This window comes from Ambystoma mexicanum, chromosome 8 (genome assembly GCF_040938575.1).
Source record: "Ambystoma mexicanum isolate Mex_15411 chromosome 8, UKY_AmexF1_1, whole genome shotgun sequence".
Lineage (NCBI taxonomy): Eukaryota > Metazoa > Chordata > Amphibia > Caudata > Ambystomatidae > Ambystoma > Ambystoma mexicanum.
Window position 1 is genome coordinate 322,524,564 of NC_090929.1, and position 16,262 is coordinate 322,540,825.

Here is a 16,262-nt window from a genome sequence, read left to right on the forward strand (position 1 = left end):
AGATGGACGGTGATATAGACATTTCCTATTGGTTCCTGTTGGGTCACATGTCCTCAGAGGACACCTTTGGATTTGTATCCAGCAGCACTTTACAGTTCTGCAGTTCAGTGGCACTTAGTTTACCCACTTTGGAAAGATTGAAGGCTGAGTCCACCCTTCTTGGAATCAAACTTCCCAGTGTGAAATAGTCTTATGGGTTTCTTATTGAGAATCAATTAGAAAGCTCATGAAAGAGTTATAGGAAAGCCTAATGAGAAACCTGTTGAATATGTGTAGGCTAATTTCCTCCAGGCTTCTAAATACTTTAGCAGTTGCTGCATTTTTTAGATGTTGTAACACTGTAAACAGGGGATACCAATGCCACATTTAATAGTACTCAATGTTTCTACCTCAAATGGCGGGAATTTCAAATCGGCCCTGACAGGACTCAAGTGTGGCTTGAAAGTTGAACGTCACTCCCAGCAGTGAGTGCTTGGAGATCTCTTAAATTACCAAACAACGTGACCAGTTTGTATTGGAAGCCCAGCATATGGTTCAGGGAGAAACCTATCCTACAGGAACTTTTAAAAGAATGTTATCAGAAAGTCCTTTAATACCTTTCGCTTTGATCTACTTTTTCTTCTACTCTTCCTGTGATTTACCCACACAAATCCACAAAAAATCCTGTCAAGAACAGTATGGGCTTCTGTTTCTTCCATATAACAATTCCTAAGTGAATACAATACAAGGAACACGTTGGGAATTCTACAAGAATCCCTACGACAAGAACACAGGTGACTTTCTCGTAGAAGATTGCTGATACAATCCAGGGACGTACACTTAATACTATTACTTTACGGAATTCTTTATTTTATTTATTTGTTTTTATTTATTTGTTCCGCTTATGCGTAATGCAAACCTTTACACATATCATGCAAGTTAAAATAAAAAATGTGCTTCTATTAAAATGTTACATTCATGTAAAACATTCTCAATTCAAACATCAAAATTTTCTCCACATAAAATCCAGAGTTGATACCTACTGCCTGCGTCACTCTCTGGGCCTCATTACGACCCTGGCGGAAAGTGACTGACCGGACCGCAACAGCGTAAATAGCGTTTCCGCCATTGCACGAAGGAGCAAAGTGCGGCCAATCACGACCCATCGGGCACGAGCATTACGCCATGGCGGAATCCGAAAGGCTGCGATGGCGGAAATGACCCCAAAACGGCCCTTACCGCCGCCGTACGCTGCACCAGGTGCAATACCGCCACCCATCTTAGCGGTCACCGTAATGAGCGGTCACCGTAACGAGCGTGCACCGCAAATTACGGCCACCGTAAATATACGGAAACGGAAGTAAAAGCATGTGGCCGGAACGGGAAACAGCACGCCGCACAACTATAAAATCCGAATCCCAACACAACCATAAAAAATCCGACCCTGACACACATCCCAACCCGTTAGCAACCCCAGTTAAAAAAATAAATATGGGAAAGGTAGCCAAGAAAGCGTGTGACCGCAAGCGGCAGGTACACTTCTCCCGAGAGGAACTGACCGTGCTCACCGAGACCCTACAGGAAAATTCCGCCGTCGTCTTCTCCAGTCAAATGACCAGGACGGCCCTTGCCAACAAGAAGGCCATATGGGCCCTGGTGGCACAGCGCGTAAGTGCGGTGGGGACAACACCCCGCACGCCACAGCAATGTCGCAAGCGGTGGGACGACCTGCGGATCCGCGTACGCAGCATACTTTCTGCGAACAGGAACATCGCCACAGCTACCGGGGGGGGTTCAGAGTCGCCCATCAAGTTGACCCCCTGGGAGGAAATCTGCGCCTCCACCATAGGAATGGAGAGCATAGAGGGAGTCGGAGGGATGGAGAAAGGAGTGCCGACATCCGGAGAATCAGGTAGGTTGGCCAAGAGAAACAATGCGAAATCCACAAACCACGAACATGTGCAGTACCATGTGACCCCATAGTGCAATACATACTTTGCCCTGACAGCGCCCTCTAAAAGTCAGAATGAACAAACAAATCAATCAAGAAGCCATAAACAACCCCTACATGTGCAGCATGCACCCCCTAACTGCAGGCAGCCAAATGAATGCATCCTCAATCCACACGAAAATGAGACCACCTCCAAGGCCCAGTCCCAAATCAGCCTCATGTACCACCCCAATGCATTTGATACGTTGCCATTCCAAATCCGACAGACCCATAACTAACGCTCGCCCCTCTTTACTCCACCACAGGGTCCGATACCAACGACGAGCTGCAGGACACCCCTACCAGCACGCCTGCAAAGAGGGCCAGGACCAACGTCCCAAGAGCCTCCACCTCAGGTGCAAGGATCAAGACACGGCAGCAGCAGGAATCAAGTGGCAGCACACTGGAGGGGACTGCAACAGGCACCCCAGCAGCCAGCAAGTCCACAACCCCAGCACCACAGGTCCCCCCAAAGAACGTATCTGATGGCACTGCCTCTGGTGGTGGCAGCACCATAGGTGACACAGCTGTCATGCCAGCATGCTCCGACACGGAAAACAGTGCTGGCGACGTAGGTACCATCCATGACCTTTCCCAATCCCCCTGCATGTTCCATCCCCTACACCATGACGAAACCATGCAGGGGCACCCTGAAGACGACGACTGGCCAACCCCCACAAGTCCTGTGCCAAGGCAACATGTGTTGAGCAGCCCCCCTGTCACACCACCGCAAATGTCCATGGCCCAGCAGAGGCAACAGTCCCTCGACCTGCTGATCGAGCAACAGCAGGAAGCGTCCACGCTACTCAAGGACCATGCAAATGAATGCGGGGGTTCCAGGGCAGCCATGGAAACATCCACCGAGACACTCAGGGCACAAATAGAGAAAAGTAATGAGAGCCTCAGGGGAGAAATGGAGAGAAGCACCGAGAGCCTGAGAGCACAAATGGAGAAAAGCACCGAGAGCCTGAGGGGGGAACTGCATGCGACGTCCAAAGACGTTTGTGCTGAACTTGCTGCTGTGCGCCGTGTGCTCTCGGAGCTCTCACAAACCCTCAGAGACATGCATGGACGCGAGCAGGCAGAGACATCATCCGTGGCAAGTTCCGTCCAGGGCAGCCCCCAACGCAGATCTGGCAGGAACCTGCGGTCCACGGGCAGGGGTGCCCCTGATACCCGTAGAGGGGGCTTGCAATAGCGTCTACCCACGGACAGCATGCATATTTGGACACTGGTGTTGGGGGGGGAGGTAGTAGGGTGGAGGGGGTGTGTTGGGCTTCACTGGGTGGCGGGTCCATAGGGTGTATAAATCAAATCACATTAACAATACAGCACCTCATTATCATCCAATGACATGTGTGGACATTGATATTTGCGTACGAGGCCTTCATAGGCGTACAGTCCACAATGTGCCTGTACTACACACACACAGTGCCACAGGTCCCCTTTCCGTGTAATAGGCACCATGCGTGGTTGCTAGAAGCATGCATCTATGATGCTCTGTCGGATTGCACGTACATCCTGTGCCTCATGGACTCCTTGAGGTGCCTCCACATCCCCACCCTCATCATCATCATCATCTTCAGGTGCATGCAGTACAGCGTCAGGGGGCATGGGCACATTCCTACGTATGCACATGTTGTGCAGCATGACACATGCCATGACCATCTTAGAAACCTTCTCATGGCTGTACATGAGTGCCCCGCCAGACCTGCTGAGGCTGCGGAAACGAGCCTTCAGTAGGCCGAATGCCTGTTCAATGACCACACGGGTACGTGAGTGGGCATGGTTGTAGTCCTCCTCATGCTCGTTCTGTGGGTTCCGGATTGGTGTAAGGAGCCATCTCTTCAGTGGATACCCGGCATCACCTGTATGAGACGAATAAAGGGTGTCAGTGGAATGATAGTGCTAAGTAGCCCCCCCCCCCCTGCAAGGTCATTGACGCATCAAATGGGCCACGATGTCATGCATGGAATGAGACTCACCGAGTAGCCAGGATCTGTGCCCTGCGTGTCACTCCATGTAGCGTGGTATTCTTGTGTTCCTCAGGACCATAGAATCATGGGTAGATCCTGGAAATCTGGCACAACAATGCGTAAATATCTTGTTGGAGTCACACACCATTTGCACATTGATTGAATGAAATTGTTTCCGGTTGCGGTACTGGACCTCCATGGCATGTGGGACAACCAATTCAACATGGGTGCAGTCGATGGCACCAATGCAACCCGGGATGCCGCCAAGTGCATGGAATCCCACTTTAGCGTTGGTAATCTCCTGGTACGTGCGTGGTAGTGTGATGTGGTCGTCGGCGTGCTTCAGGAGGGCATCGTGCACTTGGAAGAGTGTCCGTGAGAACAGTGGCTGTGAAATGCCATGCAACTGTCCCACTGTGTGCTGGTAGGTGCCTGTGGCCAGGAAGTGGAGTGCAGACACCACCTTCAGTAGGGGTGGGATGGCGGTTGGGCTATCTATCATGCTCACGAGGTCAGCATGTGTCATGTCCACAATGGCGATTATGGTGTCCCGGTCCAAACGGTAGAGGGTGTGGATCTGCTCAGCAGTGAGGTTGAACGGATCGGCTCGGAGGCGTGGGATTGCGGGCCGCCTGCGTGGTGGTAGTGGCAGTGCTTGTGGGCCTTGCTGACCCTGCCTTGCCCTCCTCCTCCTCCTTCTCCTCCGTCTCCCCTGTGCGCCCGGTTGTTGTACCTGTTGTTGTTCGTCGTCTTCTTGTAGTTGTAGCACTTGCAGTGCTATCTGGTACCCCAGGCCCAACATCGCTAGCCCTGCCGGTAGCATTTTGGAGTGGGAGTGGTTGTGGGAGGGGTTTGGGTCTGCAATATATGTGCTGTCGGCCTGTATGGCCTCCACCTGTGCTGATTGAATGAATCTGTGGCAGATGCAATCCCTTCTGGCCGAGCACGTCCCGCACGTAAGGCTGCATTTGGCCGCATGGCATCTTGGGATTTGAATCATGTATCAAATCCCGATGGCAGTGTGATGTACTTTGACTGATTTTCATGCTATGCTCCCATTGTTACACATGCTATGATTGCAGCCGCTTACATACCTGTGAAGAGTCAGTGGTATGTAGGGCTCGATCGATGGCCGACCCTCATGCAGCACAGTAACGTACTTCACCGACGGGCGTGGCGTGCCATTTGTGATTGCAGCCAGTTAGCATCATGACACACAGCCGCACTACATTGATGTAATTGTGAATGCAAGCGTTCACAGAAGCCTTTTCGACGTAATGTTGCAAGTGAGGAATTCGAAGGCCAGCATTTTGGGTTTTGAAGTAGCGGCGAGGATACGCCCACAGGTCTGGCTGGAAATGTAACGTTCTATTGTAGAATGTCCTTGGGACATGGCCCATAACGAGCAGGCAATGAATGATATGAATTGAATGGGATGCGCAACAGCGTAGTGGACGATAAGGCAGGACGTTCCCAAATCCATCTTGCTTCACAACACTACAGATCCGGCCAGGGGCACAGTGGTTTTTGCGGACTGCATTACGCACAGACGCGATGGAAGTTTCACATATTATGTGAGTGAATATTCATGCGTTTTCATTGCGGGATGAGGGAATGATGTGTGGATGCATGGACTGATGATTCCGTTTAGGGTCTGCCATGTACATGGGTTTTTTGATTCACTCCCCTTCCCCTGCGTTATGTGATGCAAGGCTGCCATAGTGGGACATACGTCTATCTGCCCTTGTCGGATCCTCCCTGTCTCGACGCGCCTTCATACACTTGTGTCTAGGCACGTTACTAATCCCATGTCATGGGTTCTATCTTGACGGACGCATGCACAGTAACCGACGTTGACAATGGTGTATTTAGCTCGATTGGTTTCGTTATGATTCGATACTGATTTAGGGGTGTGTATATTCCTTTGGAGTGGGCTAGCATGCATATGGGTGTGGATTTGGTGTGTTGAATGAAGATTGTAATGCATCATGAGTCCCGTAATGCAATCGGTTAATTTGTGTTTCTTTTGGGTGACAGGTATCTCCTGCCCTATTGCAGATGCCATCTCTACGCCACTCCTCCAGATGGTTTTTACTCTCGACTCCTGCAGCTTCGGGTGAATCAGTGGAGCACCATTTCGATCTTATGGGACGATCGCCAATGGGCCACATGCCCTTACGCTGTACTGGTGGCTAGGTGCAACATTTCGGCCTTTCAGCTCGACTAGTGCCTGCCTCATGGGACGGACCTGCGGTTCTTGCCGCTTCCATGTTGCCTTTTGGAACGTTGATGTAGGCCCTGTGTGCCATGATGGTACAGGGCGTCACACAAGTGGAAGCCGGTCAATTATTGCAGATGCAGCCCTCGGTGATGATGGTTGTTTTGGTGGTATTTTGCAAATTGCTGTGGGGCCTTTGTCATTTGGATGTGCATTTAAATTGTATTCCGATATTTGTCGTGTTGCGTTGTTCTTTGCAGGTGATGTGGCGATTTTCGCTTTGTGGCGGTATGTATTGCGTGATGATCTGCATTGTGTTCCGCCTTCTGAGTTGAGTTGTGTGGTACAGTACTGGCCGCGTTTGCCTACGTAGCACAGTATGGTCACGGATAGGGGCTGCCATTGTGACTGTTTACATGATGTGCTGTTCAGGGGCGGGGGATTGGCTTTTGGCCGACTGGTGCCTGTCAGCCAGGTCGATTGGTGGAATGATGGGTTGTTCAGAATGTGGCTGGTCACAGGTGACTGTGTTTGCGTGCGTTTGTTGGAGGGTGACTGGGGTCATGTCCATTGGAATAGCTTCTGTATTGATGCCATCTGTGCCCTGCAGCTCCCATCGGCCCCTCTTGGGATGAGCCTGGCTGCTCAGTCACTCTGCCGACTTGTGTGGTACATGCTTCTGCTGATGGTTGGTTTGTTTACTGGCATGAGTACAGGGCTGGTGCGATCCCCCTCAGGATGCTGTTTTGGATGTTGCCTTGCGCTGGTGGCAAGCGATGGGGGACTACTGTTGTTTTGTGTCATGTGTTCTTGATTTTCATTTTGATGTATTGTACCTTCACATGCCTGTGCTGCGTCAGTACGGCTATGGTGACATGCCGTACATGGATGCCCACTCACGGGGCGCTTTGAGCCCCTGCATGCTTTTCTACGTTGGCATGCATGGGTGAATTGTGGATTTCACTGGTTGCATAGTGTGAGTACATTGCGCCTGCCAGGAGTTGTGCAATGAGGCCAGGGAGTGGAGTACAGGCACTCAGTGGGCCATTTACGGTTGGTTCGCGTTGCCGTATTTCTCGCCATGGCGGAATGGTACTTTACGACGTGCTTGATGGCGTTCAGTACATGTCCGCTAGGGTCAGAATTCGCGTACCGTTGCGCCATGGCGGTGATTCCGGTTTTGCAAGGCGCGCGTGCGCGTACTTGGTGCAGTTAGCGTTGCCGTTCACTGCGGTGTCGCTAATGGCATCGTACTTTACGGTGACGGGTCATGATCGCAACGAGCGGTGTTCGATGGCGGTATTGCATTTCCGCCATCATTTTTCCATTTCCGCAAGGGTCGTAATGAGGCCCTCTGTCTAAAACGTCAAAATAGAATTCTATAAATACTTCCCGCTGAAAACATATAGCAATCCACCAGTGTTAATGACTAATGGTTTATACACAAGTGTAAACTTAGTGCTAAACACATTTTAAATCAACTACATTTCCAGCAATAACAAATGAATCAATCCATATATTAAACAAAATCCACACCGTGCCAAAGAGGCAATTCTTAGAAATAATAATAAATAGCATGATTGATATGCAAGCGGAAAAAGCTTCCATTTATTCAATGACGTGCTGGTATTTCTATATCCTTGCCTCGGGTTCGGGATTACATGTGCTCTGTTCATATTTAGATGCCCGTGCCTGTCTCGGACCACATGAGTTAAAGGTTGTGCTCTTCTCTCCTTATGTCTACTAGGAAAGACTTCCGATCGTCTCCCAGATGAAGACATCGACTTCTACGCATCTCTGCTGAGCCCCGGGAAGGCCCACCAACTGCAGGCTGTGATGGAAAGTAAGTAGTTGTACAAGATGTGTACTAATACCAACGAGGCTCTGGCCAACCTTATGGTGTATGTAAATGGCAGAATTGTTACTTTTGCATTTTTCAAAAAAGGAGACTGGCTTTTGTGTACACTATACATACATTTCAAGGAATGCATGCAGCTGCTATGCTGATCAGGTAGCAATAGTTAACTTCTTGTAATCCAGGAGGACCTTTGGTGATGCTAAAAGTCTGCTTTCGATGAAGCACCCACGCTGGTTTTTCTTTGTACAATGTCACTCCATTTCTCCATTTCAGAGTTCTAGAGGGTCACCTCAAGGCAGCGCCGTGTTTGTATAAATCCCTCTTAAGATAACATTGCAAAATGTAGTGCTCTACAACCCCGGCGTTAAGGGTTAACGACGGCGTTAACCCTTAACTCCGGATTCCCACTTTAACGCCTGCTTTTGGCAGGCGTTAAAGTCCATGGCGCTAACCCGCCATGGTGCTAATTACGCCGCCGTAATTTACGGCGGCGTAATTAGCGCCTTCCCCACTCCCATTATGCCCTATGTGGCAAAAATGGGAATGGGGAAGGGAAAATGGGAAATGGGGATTTACCGCCCCACTCACCTTGAAATGGGGCGGTAAATCCGCCATCCACCATGGTGTAAACATAGTTTACACCATGGTGGTAAAGTTGGTGCACTTAGCACCAAGGTTGTAATGACCGCCAACTTGTTTACGTTTATTAGTTGTTCTCAGGAGGCTGGTACACTTGTTTCCTGTGCTGAAGGGAATAATAGCTTGATTTTTAAAACAGACTTTGTTGTCGTGCGATTCGGGGGACGGGTCCATAGTCAACTCATTTTGTATTGAAACACAGGATGGGTCGTTTATTGACTTGTGCTTCGGTTGATGCAAACCTAACTGCTTCTCCTGATACTGATGGCAAGGTCGGCGTTTCTGTTCCCTGCGGTGAAGGAAAGGATAGGGTTTCTAAGCAAGTATTGCTGCAACATAATATAAAAGGTGGCACTTTGGCTGATATGCCTTCCATGTCTGCTTAGTCTCATAAGAGTGTCAACAATCGTATCCGGGCATGTGAGGACGGCCAATCTGATATGGGTACTTTGATTACCATTTCTGATACAAAAGGCCATGATAGTGCTTTTATTAAATCTGAAAGCACAGGCACACATGGGACTTTTATTGTCTCTAGCCTTAATGCTAATACTATCAGATGTGGACGTACCCTTCCCATGGTTGAACATAATGTTGATCTGTGTGATTTGCTTTGTGAGGTCCAGTTTGACATTTTAACAATAACTGAGACTTGGTTAAAGGATCACTCTGGCCCTGCAATACGTTCTGCTGTTCTGTCCAATAACACTATGTATGAGGAAAATACACAACATAGGGCTGGTGGCGGCGTGGCATTTATGCTTAATAGGTCTCTTTTAGCCTATTCTATTGAACATCAGCAGATTTCTTCTTGTGCATCTGTTCTGCTTAAACTAAGGATGAATCCCACTACCCCCCTTCTTTTTGTTCTATGATACACAGCAGCAGCATGCTCTCTTCTTTGCTCACCACTAGCACTAAATCTGTTATTACTGGTGATATTAATCTTGGATTCAACAACATTGACGATAAGGTAGCCACTGATTGTGTTCAAACTCTACAAGCAATGGGGGTCACACAGTAGGTCACTGGCCCTACTCACTCAAAACTGCAGGGCCGGCCTTGGGGGCAGCAGTGCCCTGGGTGAATTGGCGCCCTCCTTCCCCCACGTGCCCCTCGTCAACAGGGGGTGGAGCGGAGCCAGGATGTGGTTTTTTATTTATTTTTTTTTTTAAGCCTCCTCTCTCTACGGCGAGGAGGTAATGCTATGAATGGGTGCATCAGCACCCTATTCTTCTTAAATACGCTCCGCTGCTGCAGGCGCATTTAATCTCAACAGCCCACCTGCCGTGCCTTCTCCCACTATGCCAGATTGGGGGAGCCCTTGAAAGACTCCCCCGACCTGGTGTGGCGGGGGCCAATGGAACCCTGGGGGACGTGGCGCCCCGGGTGGTCGCCCGGCTCACCCTCCCCTAAGGCCGGCTCTGCTCAAAAGGCTGTATTGTAGACTGGGTACTTACTAGTAATAATATTCCTGCAACTCATGTTGTAGAAATTCAACCATGTTCTTGGTATGATCATTCCTTACGTACATTTGATATTCAAGTGGGCTCTGTGACTAAAACCAAGTCTAACCCCAACTTGATATGCACTCGTAATTTAAGAAACATCACTTCCTCCAGCATGGTGCCTTTTCTTACTGATCATAATGTTGTTTTTAAAGAAGGAGCAAAGTCGGATTGTATTCTCAATGCTATACATAAGCAGTTGTCTAGTGCACTTGACTCTCTTGCCTCTTTAGTCACAAGGAAAGTGCGTCCTCGTACACTCAAAAAGCTTGGTTTACTGAACATTTGAGAAGTGTGACAAATCCTCAGATGACGTCCCTTCTCATGGGGCCAGGGAGTTGAGGCCGCTACCCGATAGTCCCCCTGGGCGTGGTACTCAGCGGGATGATCTCACAGGGATTAGGGACTGCACCCAACCTAGTCCCTCTGTGGACATGTGTAGGATAATTGACTAAACATTCATGGGAAGTACTGAGTTCAGGAAAAGTCTGGAAGATCCCAGGGGAACATCCATGGGGAGTACTGAGACAAGGAGGAAGTGCAGAGATGAAGATGGGCTCAGAGAACCAGCAAGGGCAGTCTAGACCTCAGCAAAGGTGAGATCTTAAGATCCCCATAAAAACTAAGGAAGGATTTAGCAACTCAGAGAGCCAAACTGAAAGAGGCTGTAGGCACGAAGCAGCTTCCCAGTTGTGGGAAACTCCAACCTGTGTCAGCGTACCGAAGAGGCAAAACTTTCTGAATGCAGGTGATCAGCCTTGTTCAAACGAGAGAGCAATTGCAGGAGCAGAGTTGTGCTGAGAAGTAGCAGGGAGGTGAACAAAGATGGAGGACTGCTGGAAACGCTGTTCCCCAGCTGAAAGCGGACCACCAATCCTGCCGAGCAGAGCACCCGCCAACCATGCAAGCCCCGGTGACCTGCAGTTACCCCCGATAAGGTAAGGGGATGCATGGGAGACCCAGAAGGAATGCCGCGCCCTGGAATAACAAGCCACAGTCTGTTTTCTCTAGATCCCTTTCTCAGCATAATGCGAGGGTTTCACAGCATTGATAGGAAGCCTCAGAGTATGCTCCTCTTCTTTACAGTAGCGTTGAAGTTCCCAATGACCACCAGGGTAGTTTCAAGGACGCCAACCAACCTGAGAAGAGTCCAGGAGGAAGAGTCCCTCATAATAGCAACAGATCCACGATTCAAGGAAAAGGTTGTCAATAATCCTCTTCTTCGTTACAGTACCTACCAGAATGATGAACCAGGTCTTACAGAAGAAATCACTGAGCAAAATATGATCTATTAACCGCATTGATCAGAGTGTATGAAAAGGCCAGGGGAACGAAGTAATTCCCCCAAGGTATTGAGAATTATAAGAGAGCCTGAGAAAGGGCCAGGGGAAAGTAGACATTCCTCCTGGTGTGTTGAACTGTAATATAAAGCCTGAGAATGGCCGGGCAAGGGGAGTCATTCCCCCAGCATCCATGAAGGTGACAAAAGCCTGAGAAGGGCCCGGGGAATAGTCATTCCCCAAATGTCTGTGTACTGTGCAACCAAGGGAGATCAGGGGGAATGAAGCCATTCCCCCTGGTATTGGTGAACTGTGAAACCAAGTAGAAGAGAGAACAAGGGAAGGGAGTCCTTCACAGTGGTGCTGTGTGGAAAAACAGTACAAGGAAGATACCAGGAGAAAGGAGCCATTCTCTTGGCAGTTGAACCCATGAGGAGGATCAAAACAGTGGTCCAGGGGAAGGGAGCTATTTCCCCTGGAGTGAAGAAATAGTAAACTTTTGAAATAGAATGTTCTAGCATGGGCAATCCTTTGGTCTGAAGTGTTGAAACCAGGGGAAGGGAGTCATTCCCCCCGATTGTGAACTGGAAGCCAGAACCTTGCACCCCCCTCGTCCAGGAGAAGGAAGTCATTCTCCCGGGCAAAGAACATTAACACATCTTTCTAGTTTGGTTAAAAGTGTAAGGGATAGAAGGAGGGTTTTGAGACAGGACGATGGACTTTTTATTTACCAACATTCTGACATTTCCTTAGCATTTAGTTGATGGAGAGAATCCCCTCTTAGAGTTAGGGATAGGTAGGTTTCATCTTTCTTTTGCTAAACATAAGTTTTTGCCCCAAAACATGCCACATATGTGTCAGTCGCCTCCTTCTACACCCTTACAGAAGTCTCAGGACAATTAAGTAGAAAGAGAAGTATACATGGGCCAGAACAAAGGTGGACTCTGATCATTGCCTGCTTAAAGAAGCTGCAGCTAATTATAAGAAAGGCATTTTAAATGCCAAAAGAATGTACTTTGATATGTGTATTGGGCAGGCAAAGAACAGTGAACCTGAGACACCCATTTCCAATAATTACTTGCCTGAACCTAGCTCTGAGTGGTGTTCTTCCATTCAAGATAAACTTCATGACAAAAGCAAGGCACTTCAAAATTAATGCAATAATAGTGATGATAATAATTGGGTATTTATAATGCACCTATACACATTGTGCTTCGAGGCGGGACTAATGTTGGAGCTTCCTTTCTAGGGTCTTTGTCTTTTTTTGTAGAAAGTGCAGGCGCTGCTCCTGTTGTACCTCTTGGAGTTTTATTTTAGAGGAGTTAGTGACCATAGGGTTGCGGAATCCAGAGGCGTTGCTGGGGGGGGGTGGAGTGGGCTGAAGGGGCTTTAGCCTTGGGTCCTTTGGTTTTAGCCCCGGATGAAAGCTCCAGGGCTACAACCAATAGGCTAGCTAGCCCAGAGTCCCAACAGTCCTGACATTGGCCTAGCCCCAGATCTTTTCCAGACCCAGCAACACCCCTGGCAGAAGCCCCGAAAATAAATTCTTAAACCTACACACCTGCTCGACTGATTTTTGTCCAGCTTTTAAAATTAAGGAATGTGCTACTCTTTGCTCCAATGGGGTGTGCTTTTGTGAACTCTTCTTTTAGGAACAACTTTGTTCACTTAAAGATACTTGCGTAAACCCACTTCTGTAAAAGCCTTCTTTGGATGCAATTTATCTTGTCATTTATAGGCTGATCACTAATACAAAATGTTTTCTTACACTTCTTGATTATTTGACAAATAAGCAAATGCATGTTTATATTGATGGACACGCCATCCTGGGGTTAGACCAGGCTGGTTACCGGAAATCGCACAGAACTGACACGGCCATGCTCGATCTTCAGTCTGCCCATCTTCAGCTGTTAGATTGTGGCAAGGCAGGTCTTCTTGTTTTTCTTGACCCGTCGGCTACCTTTAATCTTGTAGACTTTGAGATCATGGGTGACAGATTAATCAAGTTTGTCAGATTTAGTCCTGAAGATACTAGATGGATCATTTCCTTTCTTGAAGATAGAGCATCTAGGCTAGTGCTAGGACAGTTTTCTCGATTGTGGTGTTCCTCAGGGCACCATTGCTTTTTAATATCTTCATGAAACCACTTCATGATCTTTTTTTGGACCATGATGTAGCTTTTGAGAATTATACAGATGATACCTAGATTTTTTGGGAATTTTGAAACTGACTCTGCAGCACTAAACCAGATCTTGTTGGAGGTACAGGTGTGGATGAATGCCAATGGCACGTGTCTCAATAGTGGAAAACAGAATTACTTTTACTTGCATCTGCACTAGAGCTAGAACATTTGGGAAAAGGTACGATTATTTCACTGCTGATAGTTGTTCTTTCAAGACATTGCATAAAGCTAAATCCCTTGAAGACACTCTTGACACCACACAATGTCTGTCGTGGGACATATAAACGCTACCATTTGTTCTTGTAGTTATCATCTCCGACTGGACAACTAAGTCCTTTGTTGGCTGTTCACCATAGAACTACCATTGCTAGGGCAATTGTCCGTTCCACAATTGACTATGGTAATGCATTGCTTGTTGGCATTAACAAGACCGATCTTAAATGTCTGCAAGTGGTTCAGAATACTGCTGCCAGGCTGGTCACCTGTGTGCCACGTCACCAGCATATCACCCCTGTGCTGGGAAAATTACACTGGCAAACGGTAGCAGCCAGAATAAAACATAACGTGCTCACCATTACCCATAAATGTGGATGGCATTCCTCCTCAATATATCAAGCATAGTGTCAAGATCTCACCGACACAGGTAAGATGTAATTATATTCTTTATTGTCTGAAACCCCACATCGTGGACCATCTTCAACAGTACTCTCTCTCTCTCTCAACCGCCTTTTCCAGAATCCTCATCAACCTTCCCAACATTCCACCGATCCCCGTGCACAATAGAATGTGCCCGTGCACATTATAACATATCCCCTTCCCTTACATAAAAAATACAACCTGTAACACAATTTGAAATATTACCAGAATTAACAGTGAGCGTAACTGTACTCTTAAATATATGAACCTCTTACCTACAAAATTATTTTAACATGCAGAAATGATACAAACCTCCCCATACCATGGCCCACCTAGCAAATGTAATCTCTAAACCTTATGGGGGGACCACACTGCCTGGCACGGCGGCCCCCTTCATGTTCCACTTCGGTTTGTTGATTGGCACCCCTCTGCCCCTCCACATTCACATGTGAGCCGAAAGAACCTGGAACTGGAACCACCTCTTCCCGCTCAACCCTGACCCCAGGTGAACCAACAGGATCATAGTCCAACCCACTTTCCTCATACTCCAGATTAGACTCAGCATTAGACACATCAGCACCCTTGCAACCATCAATCACCAACCGTTTCTTACTCCAAACTGAACCTCCCTCCAAATGCACATGACCCTTCCCAACTTTAACCACTCTCCTCGAAGGCATGAATTTGCTATAACCTTTGTGAACCCTCCTGGGATTTCTTATATGCACAAAATCCCCCGGCTTAACATTCAACTCCTTCCTTAACTTTTGTGATGCCACAGCAGCCTCCTGACGCGCCACTATCCTGCGATGTATAGACTGCAAATCCATATCACACGGGCCACCACCACCCATGGCCAAAGTTCTCAACATGGTACCTGCTTTCCTGCCCCTCATAAGCTCAAATGGGGATCTCCCCGTAACTGTGGCAGGTGTTCTCCTATATGCAGCCAAGTATTGTGACAGAACTTCCTGCCAATCCAACCCATTAAGAATATAATTACATCTTACCTGTGTCGGTGAGATCTTGACATTGGCGACGAGGATGGGATGTAATTATATTCTTTATTGTCTGAAACCCCACATCGTGGACCATCTTCAACAGTACTCTCTCTCTCTCTCAACCGCCTTTTCCAGAATCCTCATCAACCTTCCCAACATTCCACCGATCCCCGTGCACAATAGAATGTGCCCGTGCACATTATAACACATAGCATTACTTTTTAATAAACCAGGCAGGTCATTGCGATCATCTGATAGAGCACAGCCACAGATTCCATGTTTTAAGGGTACAACGTCCTTTCATCGCAGGATGTTTTTTCGCAGGTTCTTTTACCGCAAATTATTTTTTGAAAAAACTCATTGAATTTTTTAGGGGGGGATTACTAAATTATATATATGGGGCGTGGGTGTTTGGGAATAAATACAAATTAAACAAAATGGGGGGTTTGGTGGGAACCCCATAAAAAATAATTGTAAAAAAATGTGATGGCTTTTTCATTAAAAAAATCGCGGTAAAAACGCTGCAAAAAACATCTCGCAATGAAATGACATAGAACCATTTTACGATGGTACACTGTGGTGGTCGTTCCTTTGATGTCATAGCACCTACCTTATGGAACCAGCTCCGTTCTGAGCTTACTTATTTCTAATCTTCCATCTATCAAAAAGAGACTTGAGAACTTTATTTTTCAATGATTATGCTCTTTTGGATTGATTCTTTTTACCTCTGTGGAATGATGTTTTTTCTTGTGGACTCTCTTATTTCTTCTTTTCTTTGATGCCTTTTTTCATGTTTTTAGCGCATTACAGGAAAATAAATAAATACAAATAGGGCCTGATTCACAGAACATTTTCCTATGGGATTGTGGGATTGTGCCATTATAAAAACGCTTCCATGAATCAGGCCCATAGTGTTCCCACCCCATCGTTGCACAAACAATTGTTACAATGGTGTGCCAACATGGTGTGCAAATCGAATCAAAAGAGAAGAAGGT

The 16,262-nt window shown here is 47.5% G+C and overlaps 1 protein-coding gene across 3 annotated transcripts in view; it reads left to right on the forward strand.

Annotated features, from left to right (window-relative positions):
• The window catches only part of NPDC1 (neural proliferation, differentiation and control 1), a 716,939-nt gene that overhangs the window by 630,382 nt on the left and 70,295 nt on the right, over positions 1–16,262 (forward strand). For all 3 annotated transcript variants that reach the window (XM_069609739.1, XM_069609738.1, XM_069609740.1), the window contains one exon: positions 7,911–8,006. In XM_069609739.1, the coding sequence (XP_069465840.1) occupies positions 7,911–8,006 (96 nt within the window). The remainder of the gene's footprint in view (positions 1–7,910; positions 8,007–16,262) is intronic.